Source organism: Gavia stellata, chromosome 3 (genome assembly GCF_030936135.1).
Source record: "Gavia stellata isolate bGavSte3 chromosome 3, bGavSte3.hap2, whole genome shotgun sequence".
Taxonomy (NCBI): Eukaryota; Metazoa; Chordata; class Aves; order Gaviiformes; family Gaviidae; genus Gavia; species Gavia stellata.
In genome coordinates, this window is record NC_082596.1 from 86,732,891 (window position 1) to 86,755,436 (window position 22,546).

The window sequence follows — 22,546 nt, forward strand, 5'->3', positions numbered from 1 at the left end:
TTAAAGCTTATGCATTATATAAAAACAAATAGAAAAAACACCACCAAAATATAGTTTACTACATTCAGCTAGATGTGATGTAGCATGTAGCATCTAGTAGTATACATAGAAAAGATTTTTAATGATATTAATCTTTCAATGTCTAATTTCTTGGGGTATTTGAGCACACACAAATATAATTTTATTCTGTATAGCCATCACTCTGGCAAACCTGTAAAGCAGGAGGCACCAACCAGAGTAAGTAAGATCTGCACTGCATACTTTCCAGGACTGACCAGAGGGAGCATTAGGAAGCTCTGTCCCTTTTCTGGGCCACAGACTGGTTTGACACTTTTTCACAATGTGAAGCAAGAAGTAGTCCTGAAGAGCCTACTTGAAATCAGTGTGTAATTTTACAAGTTTTCTGAGATTTGGAGTACTAGAAAACATTTCTTGTATCTCTTGTGTACAATTGAGTGGCTGTTCCCTGAGGTGTTCAGAGGCTTATGGATAGCATCATTCTCAATTCTGTCTATCTCTGGGACCCTAATAAATAATAGGAAAAAAACATTAGCATCTTCTTCCTGTGTACAATGTGTACGTGAAAATTCATGTTGTATTACTATTTCTCTTAATTTCTTTAGCAAATGATGTGTTCACAGAGTTTTACCTTATCGGACTTGAGGCCGAATCAGGATCCCGTGCCATTACCGTTCCTATTATTGTCCCCAACTCAATATCTTCATGCACTTCAAAAAGGTAAGAAGATCTGCTGAAGACAGGAGGTTCATCTACATCTTCTACAGAGATTTTCACGATAGTTGTATCTTTGAAAGGCCCAAGATAATAGAAGCGTGGATCCACATGGGTATTCTCAGCTTCTACTTTCAAGGTATAAAGTCGTCTCGTCTCATAGTCCAGTGGCTAAAAATGAAGACAATGATAAAGTTTATTAAATTACATTACATATTGACAGATGTTGACCTATATACATAATGGAAATCAAAGAGGACTCAAGCCTTGTCAGATCTTGCCCTGGGTTGAGGGAAACCCCAGTGCAGTTCAAATTTTCCGCAGCATAGGGATCACTTTCTCTAGTAAGAAATTTCCATAGTTTTTAGAGGAAGTTTCTCTTCCTAAATGTTATCTGAATTATCATAGTACCAATGACAAAAAGATTTTCAGTACAAATTTACCAATTATTTGGTGAATTTTGAAGCTGTTTCACAAGAATACAGACTTGAAACAACCATATAAGCATTTAAAATACTTGAAATACAGACTTGAAATACTTACATTTCAGAACAAGGTACTTAATACTAATATTTCTCAGGAAATACTATAAACTCTTGGATACTCAAAATGGTCTGAGTATCCTTATTGTCAAACAAATGTAGCTGGCCTTAAATATCAGGAATGTTTTAGGTTTCTTTTAAGGAGAGGGTGTGTGTCAAAATTCTGTGTATCTAGAGAAACAGTAAGAGCTTAATCTTGTTCCTTTTCATTTAATTTAATGAATCCAACGTCAGAGGGGTTTTTTGCAAAATAGATTTGACATTTTTGTCAGCAATTCCTTTTTAAAATGGAAGGAGGAAAGGTTCAGGGTTATAATTAGAAACCATTTTGGATAGAAAAGAGCTTCTATTCCTTCAAATTTTTCTAACTGTCATAGATGAAAAGTGTTAGCTAATTAATGATACTGAGGAAATGAGCAAGCTGAGAATTTACCTTTCTGACACAAAGAAGACTTCATTAACTCCCCTAAAATCTCAGCGAGATACTAAACTTGTGGTTTTCATTCATCAAAATGGGTGGTAGAAGACTTGTTCTTTTCTGCCTAACTGCTTTTAAATACAAATTAATGCTCATGAAAGATGCCAGAGTGACAGCCTAGAAATTTAAATAGTCTGTTTAAGAGCAGAAAGATGCAGTCCAGTGAAAGAATGAGTTTCCCCGCTGCCCCAAACTTGTTTTAAAAAAGCAGTTAGAGCAGAAGGGAGAATATCTATGAATATAATTGAGAAATACAACACAGTGCTGCTATTTAAGCTAAAGACTATTGGTGTGTCTATAAAATGCAGCATGCTGCTGTTAAGGGATGCTGGCTTCAAGCCTAGAAGCAAAGAAGCCATGTTAGCCCTGCTTTATTCTAATTAGCTGGCTTAATTTGCCAGAAGGTGCGCCATGCAGATGTAGCTAAGTTGCTACTAGTACATTCACATCCAGTTTGGACATCTCCAGGCTATGCTGCAAAACGTGGATATAAAATGTGTGGATTATACAGGTATTCCAACATTATCACCAATAATGAACCAAACTGTTGCCCAAATATATGAGATTGTGGCAAAGCAATTATTTTGTCTGTAAGAATTTGTATAGAAAAAGTTCTTTTGCAGCAGGTATTAAATTCAGACTTAATAACAGGAGCTTGGTAAAGGAAAACCAGCTATTTGTAGTTATTCACCATTGAAAACAGAAATGACAATCAACATGGCTAAATAATAAAAAAAGAATATTTTTATAAATTAACAAACCGAACATATCTTCTTCTTTGCTAGTTAATGCTGTTGTCTGTACTATCTGAATAAGCTACTTATTTATCAATAGGAGAAAGCATCCTGAAAACTGCAAAATGTGACAGATTGCTAATGACAAAATGAGATCTTGTTCATTAGTATTTATTGGTGACATTTTTGGAGCTGCTGTGTTATAAATTTTTTATGCTTGATCCAGTTATTAGCCTTTTTTTTTCAAGACTGTATTGATTTAATGTAATAGCAGTCAGTGGGAAAAATCTGAATCAAGCAAGAAAGGAGCATCTCAAGAGAAGCTTTCGCAAACTTCCAGGAAAAGGAAAAATATCGAGCCCCAAACTTTGTATTTTCATTCCTTCCCAGGAAAACTACAATGCTGACTATGAGCATAGAAGAACATAGATATTAAAAAGGAACACACTCTGATCTTTGCGGAACTTATCTTTTCCTTGGTTGCCATTACCAAGAGATGTGGATATATATTTTATAGTAGTGTTTAATTCATTATTCTATGCTTAAGGAGATTTGTTTTAAAAGCTAATATAAACAGTACTTCATGTTAGAAATGCTGCCTGAACTACTTAGAAACACATCTCAAAATCCCAATGAAAAGGAAATGAGGGACTTCTGGAAGGGAAATTGTTGAGGAGCAGGAGAATGGCATTTCTAAGTGTGAGATCTTACACCTTTGAAGGTGCTCTGAGATGCAAGACAGAGGGCAGAACTAAAGCTAGGTCTGAAACAGCAACACCATTATTATTCACTGCTCACATGTTAACCAGTTGATGTGTTGGAAACAGGAACAAAACAAAACATTATAGCTTGCAACTCAGCTTCCATGAGTGTGTTTGTGTTCTGGCATACACGGGCACCTAAATTGGTGAGAATCTCCTAGATAAGGAAAACCTGTGTCTCTCAGTAGTGAGTGAACTGCATATTGCTTGCTGAAGAAAATAGGTTACATGAATACTAAAGAAGTCTGTACTTGAAATCACAGAGATAATTAGTACTAACACATTGGGGCTAGTCCATTTTTTACATACTTTGCCAGCAATAATGCTTTAAACCTATGCTGTGTCTCAGATATTTTTACCACCTGTTATTTTCATTTCCTTTTAAAAGGAAATAGTACCCTTCAGTCACTTATGAGGGATGCTTACAATTGTTAAGCAGTTAGAACATGTCATCATATGATCTAGGCACTTTTTTCCAATGAACCTTTGTAGCATAACATCCCCCTAAAATCATTTAGAGAATGTTGCTAATAGACACCTTTCGCACAGTTATGATGCCTTCCTGTGTGTCCTTCTGTGTCACAATATCAAACATATCTGTCCCATCGCCATCTATAATTCTGTACTCTACTTCTGCATTTTTTCCAGTGTCTGCATCTGTGGCTTTGATGCTGCCAATGGCTGTCCCAACTGGGGAGGACTCGGGAATGCGGAGGTGGATGGTACCTGTCAAAGAGATAAAAAGCCACTCAGGAGCCCCACAAGCCATTACACATGCATTAAGTAACATTGTGTCACACAATAGCTGATTACATATTTCTGTGTATCTTTTATTCTAGAGAGCGTGCCATTTAATACTGGGAGGATGGGCAAAATGTGAGGCAGAGAACTATGCAGGGGAAGACTTTAGGTGGAAGATTAAAAAGAAAATTGTAGAAAAACAAAATCATAGAAAAACAGGGTTGAAAAGGACCTCTAATTCTCCTATCTCAAAGAAGAATCAACTATGTCTGTACTTTTCTTGTATATCTCATTCCTGAAATATCATCTGGAAAGACTGCTTTGTGTTCTTTCCAGGCTTCACTCTGCTTTCTTCCCCTTAATATCTAAGGTGAATCTTTTGGGATACATTTTACATCTATTTTATCATGGAAGCAATACAAATAACAGACTCCTCTGACTTCAGTGTCCAATTCTAAGCAGCAGCTTTCAAAATTAGATAGTCAGATTCAATATTAAATAAATTTGAATGACATTTTAATGCAGGGATAGGTTTTTGAAAATCCACAAGCAGAAGGTGTGCCTATACTTGTTAAAGCAGTTAATTCATACTTAAATAAGGCTTATGTACATTGCAATTTTGGTTTTGTGCTACTTTTCCTAGTTCAGTTGTATCCCTTTATTGTGGTGTCATACAGCTGATAAAAACCATACGAATAAAACTGTCATCATTCAGGTATGCTGAAATAAACTGAAATAAATATCTTACCATACATTTTAGTATTCTATGTCCTAGCCTTACTGTGAAAACTGTAAATAAGTGTTGAGTTCTCTGGTCCAATCTGTCAGAACATACAGTAGGAAAACACATCGGACACATAATACACTATGAAGAATTCTCAGAAAAATGTTTTAAAATGAATGCAAATACAACTGTCCTTCCAAAAATGAAAGTTAAGTCATCAAAGCTCTATTGAAAACCATTTTCTTCTCCGGCCTTAGATAAGTGTCCCAAGATTTGCTGTTTTACTTAGAGACTTGCTAAAGTAAGTAAAGTCAGTTAGAAAGATAGTTCAGTTAACAGTAACACAAAAATGGAAGTGGTAAAGGCCAGCAGCCACAACAGGGAAAAGTTGAACAGGCTATCCAAAAGGCAACACATATATACCTTGTTACAAATAGGAAGTACAGAAAAGGCCATAAAGGGAGTTACTAGTTTTGTGCGATCAGGAAGAATTGTGGGGAGAGAGCAGTGGCAAGGTAGTACGGGAAGGCCACTGGCAACATGATCTTATCATATCTTCAGGGAAGCACAGGTGAGTCATGTGAGGATTATCAGTGTCTCTTAATAGACTATATTACAAGCCAGCTACAGAGTGACAAAGAAACTGTTTTTGGTTTTTGGAACACTCACTGAAAAAAAACCCTATTATTTATTGGGACATTTGAGACTTTCTCTCATTCTACAGAATTAGGTTTTTTCTGTTCCCTTATGCTATAGTTTGCCAAACCTAAAAGAAAAAAAAAAAGGCAAAAATTCAAAAAAGTAAACCCATTCACATATAGTTTGTAATTAAATGTTGAATGAAAAATATTGAAATTTATTTTCTTCATATAATTTTACTTAAGCAGCTTTTGATATGAAACTGTTATACAGCAGCAGAATTAATACTTTATGGCCATATATACTCCACTTTCTATTTATATGAATTTATTTTTACTCAGTTACATTTTGGTGTTTCAATCGAGTGATTTATCTTGCATTTGCTCTGACATTCTCATTACCTTTCTCTAATACCTAAATCTGTGTACTTTGCTATGTTAGTACATAATCTTTCTGTAATCGCCTAATGGTTAAAAAAACCAGAAGAAAAAATAAACTCTGCTCCCATTTAGTATTTATTCACTACTATGTGAGACTATGGTGAAAGACCACTTTTTTTTCCCCAATTAATAGTTATATGTTACAATTAGTTTTATGGTGTGTCAACTAGTCCCATTTTTTTCTGGAGTGCTTAAAACTACATCCCCAAGCTATGCCTTGTGGACACTACTTTGACTCCCACTGCAATACCCAACTCATTAATTTAGTGCTAAGAGCTCATATCTTGAATTGCTAATAAGTCAGTGGAAACAGAGTGTGAAAATAACCAGAAACCTATCATCTGAAAGATAATTTTATGTCTAACCTATCCATTTATAGAAATCTCTACCATAGTATGAGACACTTTATTTTATTATTTTTGTCACTGAAGACATTTAATGCATTGGCTAAGTATGGGTTGCAGTGCAGCTTTAGACACTGTATCAGAACACAAACTACACCAAACTAGAATTATTCTTGCAAAACTCTGCTGTTAATCCTTTTTCTCTCACTTCTTTTCTTCCTTAAGGAGCGTAATTTACTGTTTGCATTTACTCCAGTGAGTGATGTTCTTTCATTTCTCTCTGAAGAATAAAAATGGGAGGATCAAGGAAAGTAAAAGCTTTCCCACACACTAAGGAGAGTGGAAATCAGCTGGAAGATTAAAGTCTACACACTTGTGTCTGGAAATACTTCTTCCCATTTACTCTTGAATAGGAACATAATGTAAAGGTAAATATTTTTATAGAGTAATACAGGCTATAGTCTCACAGGAGACATGGGCTGCCATAAATCAGATGCACTGTTTCAGTCAGACTCAGGCTCCTAAGTCCATTAACCACTTTTTCCATTTATCATTGGTCAACACCATCTCCTTATTTCTGAGAACACTTGGAAAGATTACAGTTGAAATAGAGATCTGATATCTGAGGTCTTTGATGGCCTTTCTGTGCAGAACCTTGATAACATTTTAAATTTCATCATGCTTCCTCAGAACAACAGCCACTGCTACCTATATGGTTTTCAGGAAATCTTTAAAAAGAGAAAAATATTCTGAAGTGTCCTTGCTCTGTAATCTAAACAACAGGAGTTAATGGCTCTTTTGGTTTTTTTGAGAAAGTATGATAAAATACAATATGTAGAATTTTCCACAGCTCTAATATGAGTTTCTTGTGGGAGAAGTTTAATTTGTTATGAAACATTTTATTGAAACATGTAGCTGTAATATGCTACTGAGTCCTGTGAAAACATAACAGACATTTAATATTTTTCCTGGTAATTTATAAATCTGATACGAATATGATTGTCTTACAAACCTAATACACACCTGTTTTTTATTAATGGAACAGAATGAGAAAAATTTAACTTAATCAGTTTCAATTCCAGTAGTCTCATTGAACTCTATTAAAAATGGGAATCATTATAATATCTATTTGCATTTTGAGATTAAATATAAAGATTTTTTAAAAAGTCAATATCTATTTTTACTTTTATATATCTAGTAAAATGAGTCAGCTTTATAAATGTTTTAGTTTTCATTTCCAGTGAAACATACATTTATATCTAGCAAAACTATTGGCAGAGAGAAAGTAGAGAAAAACAAAACAAAACAACAACAACAAAAAATCCCATGAGAGTAAGACTAAAAGTCTCTTTAAAGCAAAGGTCACATCTGATTTACACTGACATTAGTAGAAAAATGCAGAGATATTTCTGGGATGCTACATCAGAACCTCATCTGTCTCAAATATGATGTTGGACTGACAGATAAGTCATGTAAAAATGGTCTAGGAAGTTGATTCCATCATCAATTTAACACACTGTTTAAGAAACAAGAGAAAAAAACCCAAGAGCATAAATATGCATGTTAGATACTTATAAGTTGTCTTAAATTTAACTGTTGAAATTAGCTTTTCCATGAAGCTTTGAACATGACACCTCTTTGAACAGTCTTCCTCAATAGGTCCAGAGAGAAGTAATACAGCATTCCTCACATACACAACACTGGAATTACCATAATCCTCTATATACAAATGGAAAAAGAAAAATAATAAATCAAAAAGTTGTGGAAATAAAAACAACATAATATGACAAATTAACAATAAATTCTGTCAAGGATAGGACCTGTGTGGAAATGCACAAACTGTAAGTACTCCATTCTTCATGATTTTTCTATTTTGAGTGTGTATATGAAATCACATGCTGATAAATATCTTAGATAATACATATAAATTAACTACAGTATTAAATTGAACAAAATTATGTACTCCATTTGTCCCACAAAGAGCATGTTAAAATCAGAATCATTTGAAGCTGATTCGGTTATTTTGAGCCTTAAGGCTGATTGTCAGTAACTACTGGATTCAGTAGTTACACAGAAGAAAAAATGGGTGGTGAGGATACTCTAAATCCTTTAGCTATTAAGTATGTCCAAACCATCTTGCAAATATTACAACTTCAGTATGTGCAAAATGCTTCAAATGCATTTAAAATGCTTAACCTTTACATAGTTTAATATTTCCATATTACATAGAGGCCAAGAATGTTTTTATATTTTAGTTCAAGGATACAAAGTCTTGATAGCTGTACTATCAGAAGTTAAAAAGCATAATAAAAGGCTTTGGTAAACTTAAGCAGTAAAAAAAAAAAGTTAAATGCTATTTACTTTACTTTAGAAAATTTTCTATTAGGTTTTGTAGCACTGTAACTGGAAAAGTACAAACCTGTTTGATTCCCTTCAAGTAATTTCTTTTCGATGTTCTTCATGATTAAATATTTAAGCAGATACTACAATTCAAACATTTCCGCGTACCTAGAATTACTACATGGTTTATTTTCTAGTGGGGGGAGTGGGTAGGATTTAAGCACTAGGTAAAGGAAAAGAAAAACATTGCTCTAATGCTCTTATGAGTCCACCTACCACCCCCTCCCATAGTATTGGAAAGTATTCCAGGTTTGCTGCAGTTATATTTGACCATGTAACTGTTTTCCTAGCAAATGCTGTAACATTTAATATACTGCTTTAATAATAGTGAATAAATCAGTACATAAGTCTTTTGTTCATGTGTGTACCATAATCTAGATTTACTAAAAATTAAACCAGATGGTGATTGCTTAACTCTTTCGTTTGAAGCTCTTACAGTGCAAGGCAACTATTAAATGCAGCTTACTCTGGGGGAATCGGGGTGGATTGTCGTTGACATCAGTCAAAGTGATGTTCACAGTGGTGGTCCCTGATAATCCACCCATCTGGCCTCCCATGTCCTTTGCCTGGATAACTACTTGGTACTGCTCCCTGTTTTCTCTGTTCATGTTTGGCAAAGCAGTCCTGATGATGCCTTAAATAAATAAAGAAAAAACAAAAATTGTTAATAATCTCTTTATTTTTGGTGTGTAGCAATCTGCTGCATCTTTTTTATATTAATCTGTGAAATATATTTCTAAAATATTAATTTCATGTTTTAAAGTACAAATTTCTGTTCATAAGCTTTATAAATAGTCTTCAGTACAGGCTGTTAAACAAACCTTAGTTCTACATCACAGCTCCCTTTCCAGTTTACATTTCATGCTAAAATACTAAAAATGAGTCAAGATATTTATGCACAAGGTTTATGAGTAGAAAGAACATCTGTTATTAGTCCAAGTAGAACCATTAAGAAAAAAAGAACAAGATTTTCTAGGACACAAACATATCTTCTTGCCTTTATCAGAAATGTTGTTACTTAAATTCTTAAGCTGTCCATAGTGTAAATTTACTTATGCTATATAGCTATACTTATGCTTCATAGTGTCACCTGTAATAACTCTAAGTTTTTATATTTACTATAAGAATTATAAATTATGAGGAAAAAAGCAAGAAATATTATTTCGTTTCAATTAGTTTTTAAAATTAATTTTTTAGGTGATCTAAGATTTTTAAAATGAAAGAAAAAGTCTATTGTTCATGGTAAATGGAGATAATGACAATTTTCCTGACCTGTTTCTGGTTCCACAGAGAAATATGGCTGTCCCTGAAGTATGCTGTAAATTACTCTGGCACTGTTTCCATATGAAGGGTCATCGGCATCAGTAGCTGTGACTTGCACCACAGAAGTACCTGAAACATCCAAAGTCAACTTAGTTTCACGTGGTACTAGGTGGCGGTCCAAGAACACCAATTTTCATTTGAGAAGACTGTAAAGAAAATTTCAGCCAATGTCTATTGGGCTTTTCAAATATATTTGTGATCTTATAGTCAACTTCAGGTACATTCTTCTCTATTTCAGGATCTTATTCTACATAAATTGAATCTAAACTTCCCTAATCCCACAAGTATGATCAAGATCTAATTAGCAAAGGTAAACAATAGCTAGGGTTGAGCTGAATTTTTATACTTACCCAGCTACAGTAATTTCATACATATGTACTCATTTCCTCTTTTCAGAAGGCTTATTTGTTTCTGTTACAATAAATATCTGCTTTCCATTACTTAGAATAGATTTTTTCTTTTTTTGTCCAATGGTGTCAACATGATATGAAACTACACATGCAGGAACATGGCAGAAAAAGGTGATTAAATAGGTCATTGGAACTTGGGAAAAACTAGTCATCAGTTCTCCCTACCTTCTAAGTGTTAATATAGATAGATACTACCAGAAGAAATACTGCCATATGGACTTTGAAATCTGCTGGTTATTTAGACTCCAGAATTTTTTTTTTTTAATCCTAAAGACCATCTCTAAATTTTAGTGGAATATAGCAGTCCTTCAAAACACGAAATGCTTACCATTGCCTCTGCCATTTCTTGCTGAATCAAAATAGTTTCTACATCCTGTTCAACTCTTCCACCAGAGAAATAAAGTATCAAGAAGGCTCTCCCCTATTGTACCTCCATAAAGTGCAGATATGATTTTAAGTATATAGGAAAACAGTGAAAAAACCAAGGAAAAGAAAATAAATCATCATCTGCATGTGACTGGTTAGTCACGGGCTATTCTGAGGATCAGAAGACTTTTAAATATACTTCTCCTTTTATCCCAATTCTTTACCTCCACCAAATACTGTCAAATATTGTGAAATAAAGCACCTGTAAATCCAAGCCACTTGGCGCAAGTATTTATTCCCTCTCATAGTTTGACTACATTGCATGTTTGTTCTAACATACATAGGAAGGCAAATAGGAGTAAATGCTACGCTTTCTCAGTTTGTTTGGGATTTCACAAGATGACGGCAAACCTGCTTTTGTCAAGTCAATTGTTCAATCATGTGAACAATTGCACCAGTATCAATGGAATGAGTCTGTCCCTAACTGTTGAATCAGAGATGAGTTCTCAGAAACTGTTTTCAACTGTTTCAGAACAGAAACACTTGTTTTAGTGAGTCCCTAAAAGCACTTTCGTCTCATAAAGAAGGCATAATAGGCAAATTCCTGGCTATATTATTACTGATATTAAAATGGAATAAATCACTGCTTTAACAGAACAAAGCCTCAAACACAAAATAAAATTAAAAAAAGATAAAAGATTGCTACACAAGTATAATGAAAAAATAAGATGAAAATTACGAATAATTTCCACTGCACTAATGATTGCTTTAGTGATCTTCTAGACTAAGGCTGAAACTGAAAATTTGAACATGTTTAAAATATTAGAATGTAGGAGTGGTAGAGCTGTCCTAAAAACTTCATCTGTTTCCAATTCACAAATGTCTTATATCTTCAGTCACACTGAAGCCTATTTGTAGATATATGCCTATATAACTATTCTGTTAAAAGATACAGAGTCCTTTCTGTTGAATACATTTAAGTTCTGAGGAGTATTGCCTTGATTCTGAAATGCACTTTTTGGACCATCCTAGTACGTAGCAAACTGCAGTGCTAGAATGTATACTTGCTCCTAAAGAGTATTTGCTCTGAAATAGCAAAGAGGTGTTGTGTAAAAGAAAGATAAGAGCAAATAATGTTCAGTAACTTAAGTATTGCGAGTAAAAAAAAAGGCAATAGAAAAAAATCAAACCACCAAGTACACCGATCAACATGGCGTTACAAATCCTCCATTTTATATCTGTACAAAAAGAGAATAGTCATCATCAAGGCATCTATCACAACAGCACAATGTATTTATTAGAAAAGTCTACATTGCAAACCCATGGAAGGTGATATTTTGTTTCTATTATGTGTAACTGAATTATTTCTTGTTTCTAATTGTCACATTTCCTTCGTATGTTCCAACTAGCAGTATTTATTAATAGGTCAATTGTATGATATTTTTATTTCATTTTAGTTTACAAAATCATGCGGAATCAACTTTGAAGGATGATTTGGAAGAAAACTGAAGAACATGTTTAGTAGCTTTAAAATAAATTAAAAAGATTTCCATTTGCAATGTCATAATATGTGTCTAACAGTTACTGCTGCCTCAGTTATGAGTGTCATAATGCACATATATTTATTAATGCTATTTTAATATACATACAGATGAAACAGAACAAATCATATCAGCTATCCTTCTCTCTAGCTGCAATGAACATGGTGCAAGGGCACTGCTACACTTCTGCTGACCATTCAGGATGCAGAAGTCACCACTTTGATCTTGGCCTTTGCTCATAAGAGGAAGAGAGATGTGGTCTCTAGGCTTCCAATGAGGAATCAGTGATTCCTATGAAAAACCTGACAGAAACCACGCAAAGAAGTGAACAGGAGGAGTATATCAGTTATGTTGTGCACATCAACTGTCAACCATCAGCTTGTTTTGCTTTGCTTCAATTCACTGAAGTCACTGAAGACCACTGATGCTTGATACTACACATATATTGTTTGCTCTGGTCTGAAACCTGGACCAGAAATTCCAAGGCACTGAAGATGATCAGTCGTGCTGGGATTTAAAAACTACAGTGTGGGTGTGACTTAGTCAGTACTACTTGCCAGTCTGGGTCTTGTTCTGTCTTTTACATAATCACAGATTGCTTCTAATGAACTTGGTAAGAGTCTTCGGCCTTCAGGATCTAAAGCCTAATCTGAACTCTATAGGAGGGCATAAGGAGACAGTGATAATATACTGGATAATATGGCACCAGCTATGTTATTAATAAGACATATGAATTCTCTGATTTTCCCCTTGTATACTTGCAAATTTTATTATATGATAAACCAGAATTATACGTTGGTGAGCTAGGCCCAGAAATAAACAGTCATTTGTCAGTTTATTGTATATGATAAACCAGAATTATACGTTGGTGAGCTAGGCCCAGAAATAAACAGTCATTTGTCAGTTTATTGTAGTTCTCAGAAGGCATATTTTAACATAATTTTAATTATAATGTTTGAATCTCCCTAGGGTCTGGTACTATAATATATTTGGCCCTTTTTAATGTGTTTCTTGCAAGCATCTTCAAATACTATACAAGTATTAATGACTTTGGCCTCACAATGCATTTATGATGTAGACATATTAGATAAAAATCACTGAAGATAATTAGCTATGAAAAAGGACCCACAGAATACCCATTGTAGAGCTAAATTTGAAACTTATATTTCCTTTTCCTTACCCCCAACTGAATTATGTGATATATAACTACAGCAAGTACCCTCCCCCGTAAATTATCCATACAAATAACGAGTTGAATTAATAGACGTTTTCTGCTCTTTCTAGCAGAAAAGAGAGGAAATAATGGCACATGTTCTCCCCTGAAATAAACTATTTAATGAAGCAAAATAACAGAGAAGAAGTAGAAAGGGTTGCATATTCAGAGAAGTCAATGTCAGAAAGGTCTTTGGCTACATGGTACTCCTGTAACGTGGAAAACAATTACCTGGGAACAAGCATGTCAGTGGATATTTCCAATTCTTTTAAGATGTCCCTTTTAAAGAAAAAAAATGTTTAATCTTGGGGGCTTTTTGGTTTTGGTTTTGGGTTTTTTTCCTTTTCATCCCCTCTCCTTACAGCAGGATTTGTGTGCAGAGTCAAATTGGATTTTGTAAAAAATCTAAAAATGTAATATAATAATTTCAGTTTTCAAAATCTGTCATTATTAATACTATGAAATTATAAATCAGAAGATGCAAAAGTCAGAGAACTATAAAAAAAAGATTTTAAAAAATCTTTGTTAATAGGAAATAAGAAGGAAGTGTTGTAAGATAAATGCTATGGCAGAGAGGACTAAGCATTGGGAATTGGTGGTACAGCACTAATGAGGGAGTGTACAAAAAGCCAAGGGAGAAAGCCAAGCCATAGTAGCTCTAAATGCTGTCTGAAGAGAAAGACAAAAAGATAACCACAAGTAGAGATGACAGGCTAACTGTGGGACACCCAACCTGTAATTCACATGTAAACCCAGAGGGAGGTTACATCTTATGAAGCATATATTTACAACCCTAATTCAGAAGCAGAAAAGATAAGCTAGGGAACATGACAGATAGTAGAAACAGCGCTGAAGATATAGGATGGAATAAAGATAAGGAATGACTAGGGAATGTATAGGCTACAACAGATGAATAGAGAAATATCAACAAATAAAAGAAAGGATGTGATGATAAAAAAAAAGGTCTAAATAGCAGAAAGTTCTGAAAGCTCGTCTAAAATATACCAATAGGCAAAATCCATAGGAAAAGCTGTATAGGGGAAAACAGACTCATCTGCATTCCTGAAAAGAAACCTTCGAATGAGCAGGAGATAGATAGGTGAAGAATATGATGGACAGAACAGAAGATTGTAGTCAAAACCATAAGAATATTCTGAGTCATAAACTTTGAAAGTAAGGAAAGGAAAAAAGTGAAAGTACAGAAAATATCTGGTAATCAGTACAAAGACTTCAGGAGAATAAGAAGTCTTCTAGGATATTGACCCAACTGCAAGATCCTGAATTTGGCCCATTTATCTCTGCCTTTACTATGATGAATAAGCAGCAGAAGAAAGATGAATAAGACAACAAAGAATTTATAGGCCTTTGTCAAGACACTGTATTTCATAATAGCAATAGCCACATTCTCAGGTATCCATCTGGCTAACACCACAGCCTCAGGAAGAAACCAAAACTGCTGTTTCTGGTCTGAAAGCATCTGGTATATGGCTACATCACGATTTCATACCTTAAGGATGGGTGCAGAGGGAGTAGATAGAGACTTAATAGTCTTTTTCTTACCTCCTGGCTCCCTTTGTAGTACCTTATAGTACAGGGCATTTTAGGATGGAGCAAAACCTGCACTCCAAGGGGTGCACAGATTTCAATTATTTCAAGCTGATGCTTCTTGCACGTTTTTGATACTTGTGTACTTCTTTTGATGCTTTTAGGGAAGAAAGAAGGACATCAGGCAATGACAGCCTTCATTTATGAATTAGTTAAGAAATACCGGTGATTAAAAGTTCACCAATTTACTCAGTTATTAAGTAACAGAGATATGGTGGTATACTGATGAACCTTGCTGGAAACTTAAAACGTATGAAGAGAAACCCAATAGCTCTGAACTCTAGCTGCTATCTACATTACACACTGTAACTCTAAAAGCAATGAGGCATATGAGTAAAATTCCATAGTATGATATGCTACCGTGTCTGTCTTCTTTCTGGTATTCAGACGAGTGCATACAGAGTTAATACGAACATCTCATCACTGTGGTCACAGTAGAGATGTGTACAAATAGACAACATTAGTTGCAAAACTGCAGAATAGTTGACTATTTTTTTGACACTTCTTAAAATAGAGGTAAGATTAAGCCCATCCGTACTGGGACTGAGAGTGCAGGCACGAGATGATAGCAGAGGTCTTGAGAATGCAGTCCAAGAATAACATACCAGAGGCCCCAAAGGCATAAATACAAGTTGCAAGTTACTGGTCATATTACAGACTGACTTAGACTTAAAGGGTAACAAAGGAAAAAAAGAACAAATATCTAACATCTGTAAAACATCACTTGTATGGTGAAAATACAGAGAAGATAACTAGAGGAAATAAAAGATGATGACAACCTCTAAAGAATTGGAACCAATGAACAAAAAGAATTGTTCCAGTGTTGTCTCCCCTAATAAAAGGCATGACATCTGATCAAAATTACCATTTATCTGCAGCAGGTCCTCTTTCACCTTTGGTAGTGAAAGAGACATGCCTTTTCATTTGCTACTCACCCCATTTTGCTATTACCACCCACCAATCATACTTATATATAAAAAAATCTTTTTCTATATAGTTGGTTTAAATAAATTGTAATTTTAAAAAGCAATGTTTGTGTATGTGTCCACCTGATAAAGTGATTGATAGTAAACTATCAAACTTGGATGCACAGACAGTAGCAGGAATGTAAGGCATTCTATAAACATATAGATACATTTTTAGTGAATAATTCTATCAATAGAATCATAGAATCATAGAATATCTCAAGTTGGAAGGGATCCATAAAGATCATCAAGTCCAACTTCCTCCTGGAAGGACTACCTAAAACTAAACCATATGACTTAAGAGCATCATCCAGACACTCCTTGAATTCTGACAGGCTTGGTGCCATGACCACTTCCCTGGGGAGCCTGTTCCAGTGACCGACCACCTCACTGAAGAACCTCTTCCTAATGTCCAATCTGAACTTCCCCTGACACAGCTTCATTCCATTTTCTCGTGTCCTATCACTGGTCACCAGACAGAGGAGATCAGCACCTCTCCCTCCACTGTCCCTCTTGAGGAAGTTGTAGACTGCAATGAGGTCACGCCTCAGCCTTCTCTTCTCCAAGCTGAACAACCCAAATGACCTCAGCCACATCTCCTAAGTCTTGCCCTTAAGATCTTTCACCATCTTCATTGCCCTCCTCTGGACACACTGTAATAGTTTGATGTCCTTCTTATATTGAGGCGCCCAAAAGTGCACACAGTACTCAAGTTGGGGCTGCTTGAATTGTATGATGTCTGAAAAAAAGATACTGATTTAAAAATATTGTGTAATTATGTGATATTATATTTTATTATTATACCAACATATGAAGACTTAACATACTGACTTTAAAATTTCTTTTTTTAAAATTCTATTGGCCTCAAAAGTTTCATGCAGCTTAGTTTTTTAGAACATTTCTCCCCTTCTCCATTCAGCCTTTAGCTTTGAGACTGCAGAGTAGATTTGTTTAAGTTGGAAAATTAAATCAGTGTTATGAAGAAATGAAACAATTTTGAGCAATATCTTATAAAATCACGTCATCCATTCATGGACCACAGATGAACATATGCCTCTAGGGATCAGCCATACAGCTAAAAGCCATAAAGCTAAAAGGAAATTCTACCTATCAGGTAGTCAGTAGTCTAGCAGCTGAATGACCACATTTATAAAATCCAGGAACATGACAGATTTTAACCTAGTTACAAGTCTCTAAATTATGGTAATTTTATTGACAGAATAAAGTCTATTTGTTTCTGCACAACTATTTGTGCAAAATACAGGGTTAATACTCTTAATACTTTTGGTATTTGGCTTTTTTGGTTTTTTAGCCATCAGTGCAGTTTTTTGGATATTTTTCTTATCATCTTATCTCTTTTTCTTACCATGTTTTTATTTTGTTGCAGTGCAGCAAAATTTACACTTTCAAAATTTGTATGATCCACGTGCACATACAGATACACTGGAATCTTGCATCCTGAATATTTTAGAAACATTGAAATAATGTTTTGGATGTTTGAGAACACTTAAGAAAAAGGTGATCTTTATGTATTTGAGACTGACAAAATTAGGAATCAATAGATTATAACCGAATGTTATACAATAGCATAATATTTAATGAAAACACTGAGTAATTTTCACAAAATCTTTCCAAGAATATTTTAAGCAATGCTTTCTGGAATTTATAGAAAGAACATGAGAAATAAAGTAGAAGCTGTAGCATGTCTTTTTTCAACCCTACTGTGATCTTGCCGTATGCCTCTCTAGAAAATGCAGCAATGCTCTTTCAAGATGCTCTGCCTAAAGCTATATACATTTACTGAAATGCATGATTCTAGAGAACTGATCAGTAAATTAATAAATCTGTATTACATTTTGTTCTATTTTGGAACAGTAAAGAAAGAAGACTTTTCAGTTCTCCTCTTTATGTGGTCTAGTTTCATGGGATTCCAGTACAGCCCTGTGTAATCATCTGTCAGATTTCTTCCTCTTTCTTTTTTTATTTTCCTTTATATTAAAAACTGCTTGCTGAATGTTGGGACTTTTAAAAATGATTCAATCACAAACTAAAAGCAGATTGAAATATCTTATTAAGAATAGAAAATTATCAGTATTATGCTTCCACACATTGCTGCACAGCTTTGCTGAGGCCATTCTCTTTCAATAATTATATATTTTCTTGCTCTTTTAACATTTTCCAAAGCCCAGAAAAGTAAGTAGTAAAACTTCAATACCTGTATATATAAAACATCTCAAACACTGTTTGATACAGTTCAGGCAGTGGTAGTAATTAAAATAGTAATTCTAGCCAAAATGGGTATTGAAGTTAGTGTGTGTTTTCTGAAAATTTAGAAATTAGTATTATATCTACAGTTATACAATGAATACGTGAATATTAATTTTTAAAAAGAGACTCTATATGTTTTTAAACTTCTCAAAATTCTTCCTAAAGAATTGTATGCACTAATTAATAATAGCTCATATTCCAAAATGCTATTGTTTATGAATCTGACCAGCTGGCATGATCCAGGGCACAACTTTGTAGTTAAGATAGGGACTGAAAATACATTGCAAACAGAAGAAAGATTAACTCAAACAGCTGTTTAAGATTCTTGAAGCTGCCATTCATGAATGAGTTAAGGGAGGAACTGAAAGCACAAGAGGATTTGTCCATACACTAAAAAACTGAAAGCAAAGAGAATAAAGAGGGTGTCTACCTTCAGGCAGTGCATCAACAGCACACGAGTAAACATATAACTCTCCTCAGCCACAGAAAGGGTGAAAGCAGAGACAGTTCTCCATTCAGTGCTTATCACCACTGGCGACCTCCAGTGAAAATGAAAGGAAAAATTCATTGAGCTTTCAACAGGCTAATTTAGTGATCTTATTCTGACAGTTCTTAAGGAGGAAGGTGATTCACCATTAACTACTTTCTGTTTATATTTATATTCCAAATCACTGCAAATTAATAATTTGAATAGTCCAAGTAGAAATAGATCTCAAATCAGAAAAATCTCTTTATGGTTCAATTTCAATATTTGAACAAAAAAAACCCAAATGAAAAATACTTAACCCATGAGGTAGAATTCTGAACATGACTGACTTTTCAGAGGATGGGGAAATTATTCATCAAGTAACACAGAGCAGGCATTTATGCCTCAGTATAAAACACTCACCCACTACTGACATTTCAGGAACACTAGCAGTGTAAATTTCTTCAGGAAATGTTGGTTCGTTGTCATTGATGTCATGGATTTTGATGACAAACTCAGATTCAGGTTCCACTGGTCTCAGAGTTCTTCTATTAATAGCTTGGGCACGCAGGGTGTAAAAGGCTTTCTCTTCCCTGTCAATTCTCCGAGTAGCATGAATATCACCTGTTTTCTCATCAATTATAAACAGAGTACCAGCCCCATCTCCTGACAAAATGTATTTGAGGGATCCATCTCCCTTGTCCTGATCAGAATGAAGCTGAAAAGGAAATAAAATAAGAGCATTTTATTTAGAAGTAATGAAAAGGTGTTTTTTTTTAAAAAATAATTATCATATATTAAATCATTCTGTGTGCAACAAACATGTTTAATACCAACAAAACAAAGTAATTTTCAGTCACCATTGCCTAGCAGTCATGGTGCCATACTGAGACATTTGTTTCCTAACTTAGCTCCAAGTATCTTTTAACTTGACTGTTGTGGCAGATTTTAGTTTTACAGCAACACCTGTTCTCTGCTAAGAAACCTTTGCACCACAATTCTTAAAGAAGATTTTTATGTTAATACTGACCTTTTCCTTCCTTGAAGAAATCCTATTAAAAATTCACAACCTGCTGCGCTAGTTGTAAATTCACCAAGCAGATAAAGAACATGGCAGAATACATGACAATTAAGGAAAATAGAACAACTGGTTCCATGTCATACTATTTTTTTTATTTTATTTCATATTATTTATATTCCTCTTAAATTGGAGAATATTTAATTTTAAGTCATTATCATTTTCACTCCATCAACTACTGTAAATAGCCTAAAGCAAAGAAACAACTTTATTAAGCATTTGATATTGATTTAATACCCATTACGTAGGTAATATAAAGCTTAACTTCAACTATTAATGACCTGTAGTACTGACTGACTTTAGTAAACCCATAACAAAAAAACCTATTCAATCATGTTCCTTTGTTCAATACAGTAATGTGGTTGGTTCATTTGATCTTTTGGATACACTTACCATAATTTCTCTCATCATCTTGTTGGAAAGTTTTTTCCAATCTCATTTATTTCATAATTAACTGAAAAAATCTGGCATTCAGATTTATTTTCACCATGAAATGCACACTTTTTTTTTTGGGTTCAGCACAAAGATCAGATCAAGTAGAAGCTCTGATTAAAAATATGAAATGCAAACATACAGACTTTTTAAAAATCACATTCAAAAAATACTAGAATGTTAAAAAAAGTTTAAGACAGAACTAGTGCATTTTTTCCTTCCTAAAAATAGTTATTTGAACACACATTAACAACATCAATTAGAACTTCAGTAAGATCATATTCAGTCTTGGGAAGGGTTTTTGTTAATTTAAGCTCACATTTCAGATCATGAAAAACATTATACATGTAGCTTAGTATAAATATCCCCCTTGGCATGCTGTCATGGAAATATTTCTCTTTTTTGTCTATGGTGCCCTCATATTGTCTTCCATAGCATCCACTTTAAGTCAGTATCAGAGGTAGAATATTCAACCAGTAGGGTTTTGAATGTGGTTTTCCTTGCCTTTTGTGCTGAAACCAAACATACACAGTGGACTGGTGGAATAAGCTGAAGTCAAACAGTAAACTTCTCTGCCATGAAACATTTTCAAACATTGAGTGTCTCCCACACACTCGCAATATGTGGAACAGAAGGAGCTCATGTGGAGTCTTGGATTAAAGCCTTTATGGTAGAAATTTAGAAAACTATCATTGTTCTGAACTTTGGTTTTCTATATAAAGGTTTTCCTATTTTCTTTCAGTTCAGAAATAAACCTTAAGAAACATTGCAAATATTTATCAAAGAACGACAAATTAAACTTTGCTTACATATGTTTATGTTTACTTTACAAAAAACACATTTTCTTACTACTTACTTTATTTCATTCTATAATAAATAAAGAAATAGGAAGATCCATCAACCCTGAAGAGTAGGAAAGTAGATGTTAAGAGAAATCTTTTTCAAATAAATCCTATTCTTTCGTTTCCTTCCATTTCTCTTGCTGACTTCAAACTGAAGGTTTCAAGCCATTCTCACTCCCCTTTTGGTGAATGAATTTTTACTGTGAACTTTAATCCCTCATGCTCCTCTCTTGATGGCCCATTAAAGTTGCGACCTTTCACCCTTCTAAGTAACATTCTTTTTAGGGGACTGGACAGTATCTTGCAGGCTGTGGCCCATTTTAAAATGTCATTTAGCGTAACTAGTCCTCAAAAGTCTTTTAAGGGTTTTCTTCTCCAGGTCATCCTAGGATACCACCTTATCTTCAAAAACGTTTTGGTCCTAAGAGCTCACTGCTGGTCCATGACCACTAGACACAATATTTTCACAGCAGAGTGATGAAAAACAGTTATAGGAGGCTGCTCTTTCTTAGACATGTGCACCAGAAATACAAAATAAAGGCCCATTTGAGCAAGAAATATTGGGGGGGGGGAAATCTTTAAATGGGCACTTTGCAATTATCCCATATGCTTTCCAAAGTCAGATCTGGTATTATAAATTCTTAGAAAAGTTGACGAAAGTACATTGAGGCTGCAGTACCTGTTCATTAACTAAGAAATCCGTTAGCAGAGTCTGGCAAAATCTATTCTAATAAATTCTCTATCTCCAGAATAGCATAACCCCATACAAACTGTTATAGTATCTGGCCAAATTTAACTCACAAATCATGCACGGAAATTGTTTTGGAGAGTGATACTTAGCAAAAATATGCCAGAAACTTGTAAAATAATTTAGCAAACCCAATAACCACATTCTGGTGCCTGAAAATGTTGCCGGGCACTAGAAGCACAAATACAGTGTAGTGAACAGAACTAAATCAGAAAATGAAGAAAACACCTACACTACAAAATATGAAGCTTTTGAACAAATATATTTAGATCAAATTCAGAATGTAAAGATCTTTTAACATACTTATTTGTCTAATATGCAAGGTACTATCAATGTTGATGGTTTTCCATTCCTTCTCCTGTAGCTGTGTGTGTGTGTCAAAAATTCTTACTAAGCTGATTTGGAAGTAAAAAATATTCTTTTTACACGACTCACAAAATTATTAACCTCTTACCTCAGCCAAATTAAAACTTTATAGTTTTGACGGACTGGAAAGGGAGCTGGAAAGGGAGTTGAATATAAGATTGTGAATAATCCACATAAAGGCTTTTAGGGAGCTGATAGTTGCACTTCAGAGTAACATGTTTATAAGGAATACCAACCTGCATAGTTTAGAAGAACATTTTAAGCTATAACACTTTGCATTTTCTAAAAAATGTTAGTAATTTCACTTGGGACAGATAAGCTAACTTAAATTTTATATATACACATAACAGTCCACAGTTATTGTAGAAAAATTTCAAATTCAGAATGA

General features: G+C 34.3%; 1 protein-coding gene across 1 annotated transcript in view; it reads right to left on the reverse strand.

Moving 5' to 3' along the window:
* LOC104259843 (cadherin-10) overlaps positions 1-22,546 on the reverse strand; it is a 64,813-nt gene that overhangs the window by 21,102 nt on the left and 21,165 nt on the right. The window contains exons 2-6 of the mRNA XM_059815675.1: positions 19,116-19,410; positions 9,808-9,927; positions 9,002-9,169; positions 3,786-3,973; positions 650-903 (exon numbers count right to left, since the gene is read on the reverse strand). Of these exons, the coding sequence (XP_059671658.1) occupies positions 650-903; positions 3,786-3,973; positions 9,002-9,169; positions 9,808-9,927; positions 19,116-19,410 (1,025 nt within the window). The remainder of the gene's footprint in view (positions 1-649; positions 904-3,785; positions 3,974-9,001; positions 9,170-9,807; positions 9,928-19,115; positions 19,411-22,546) is intronic.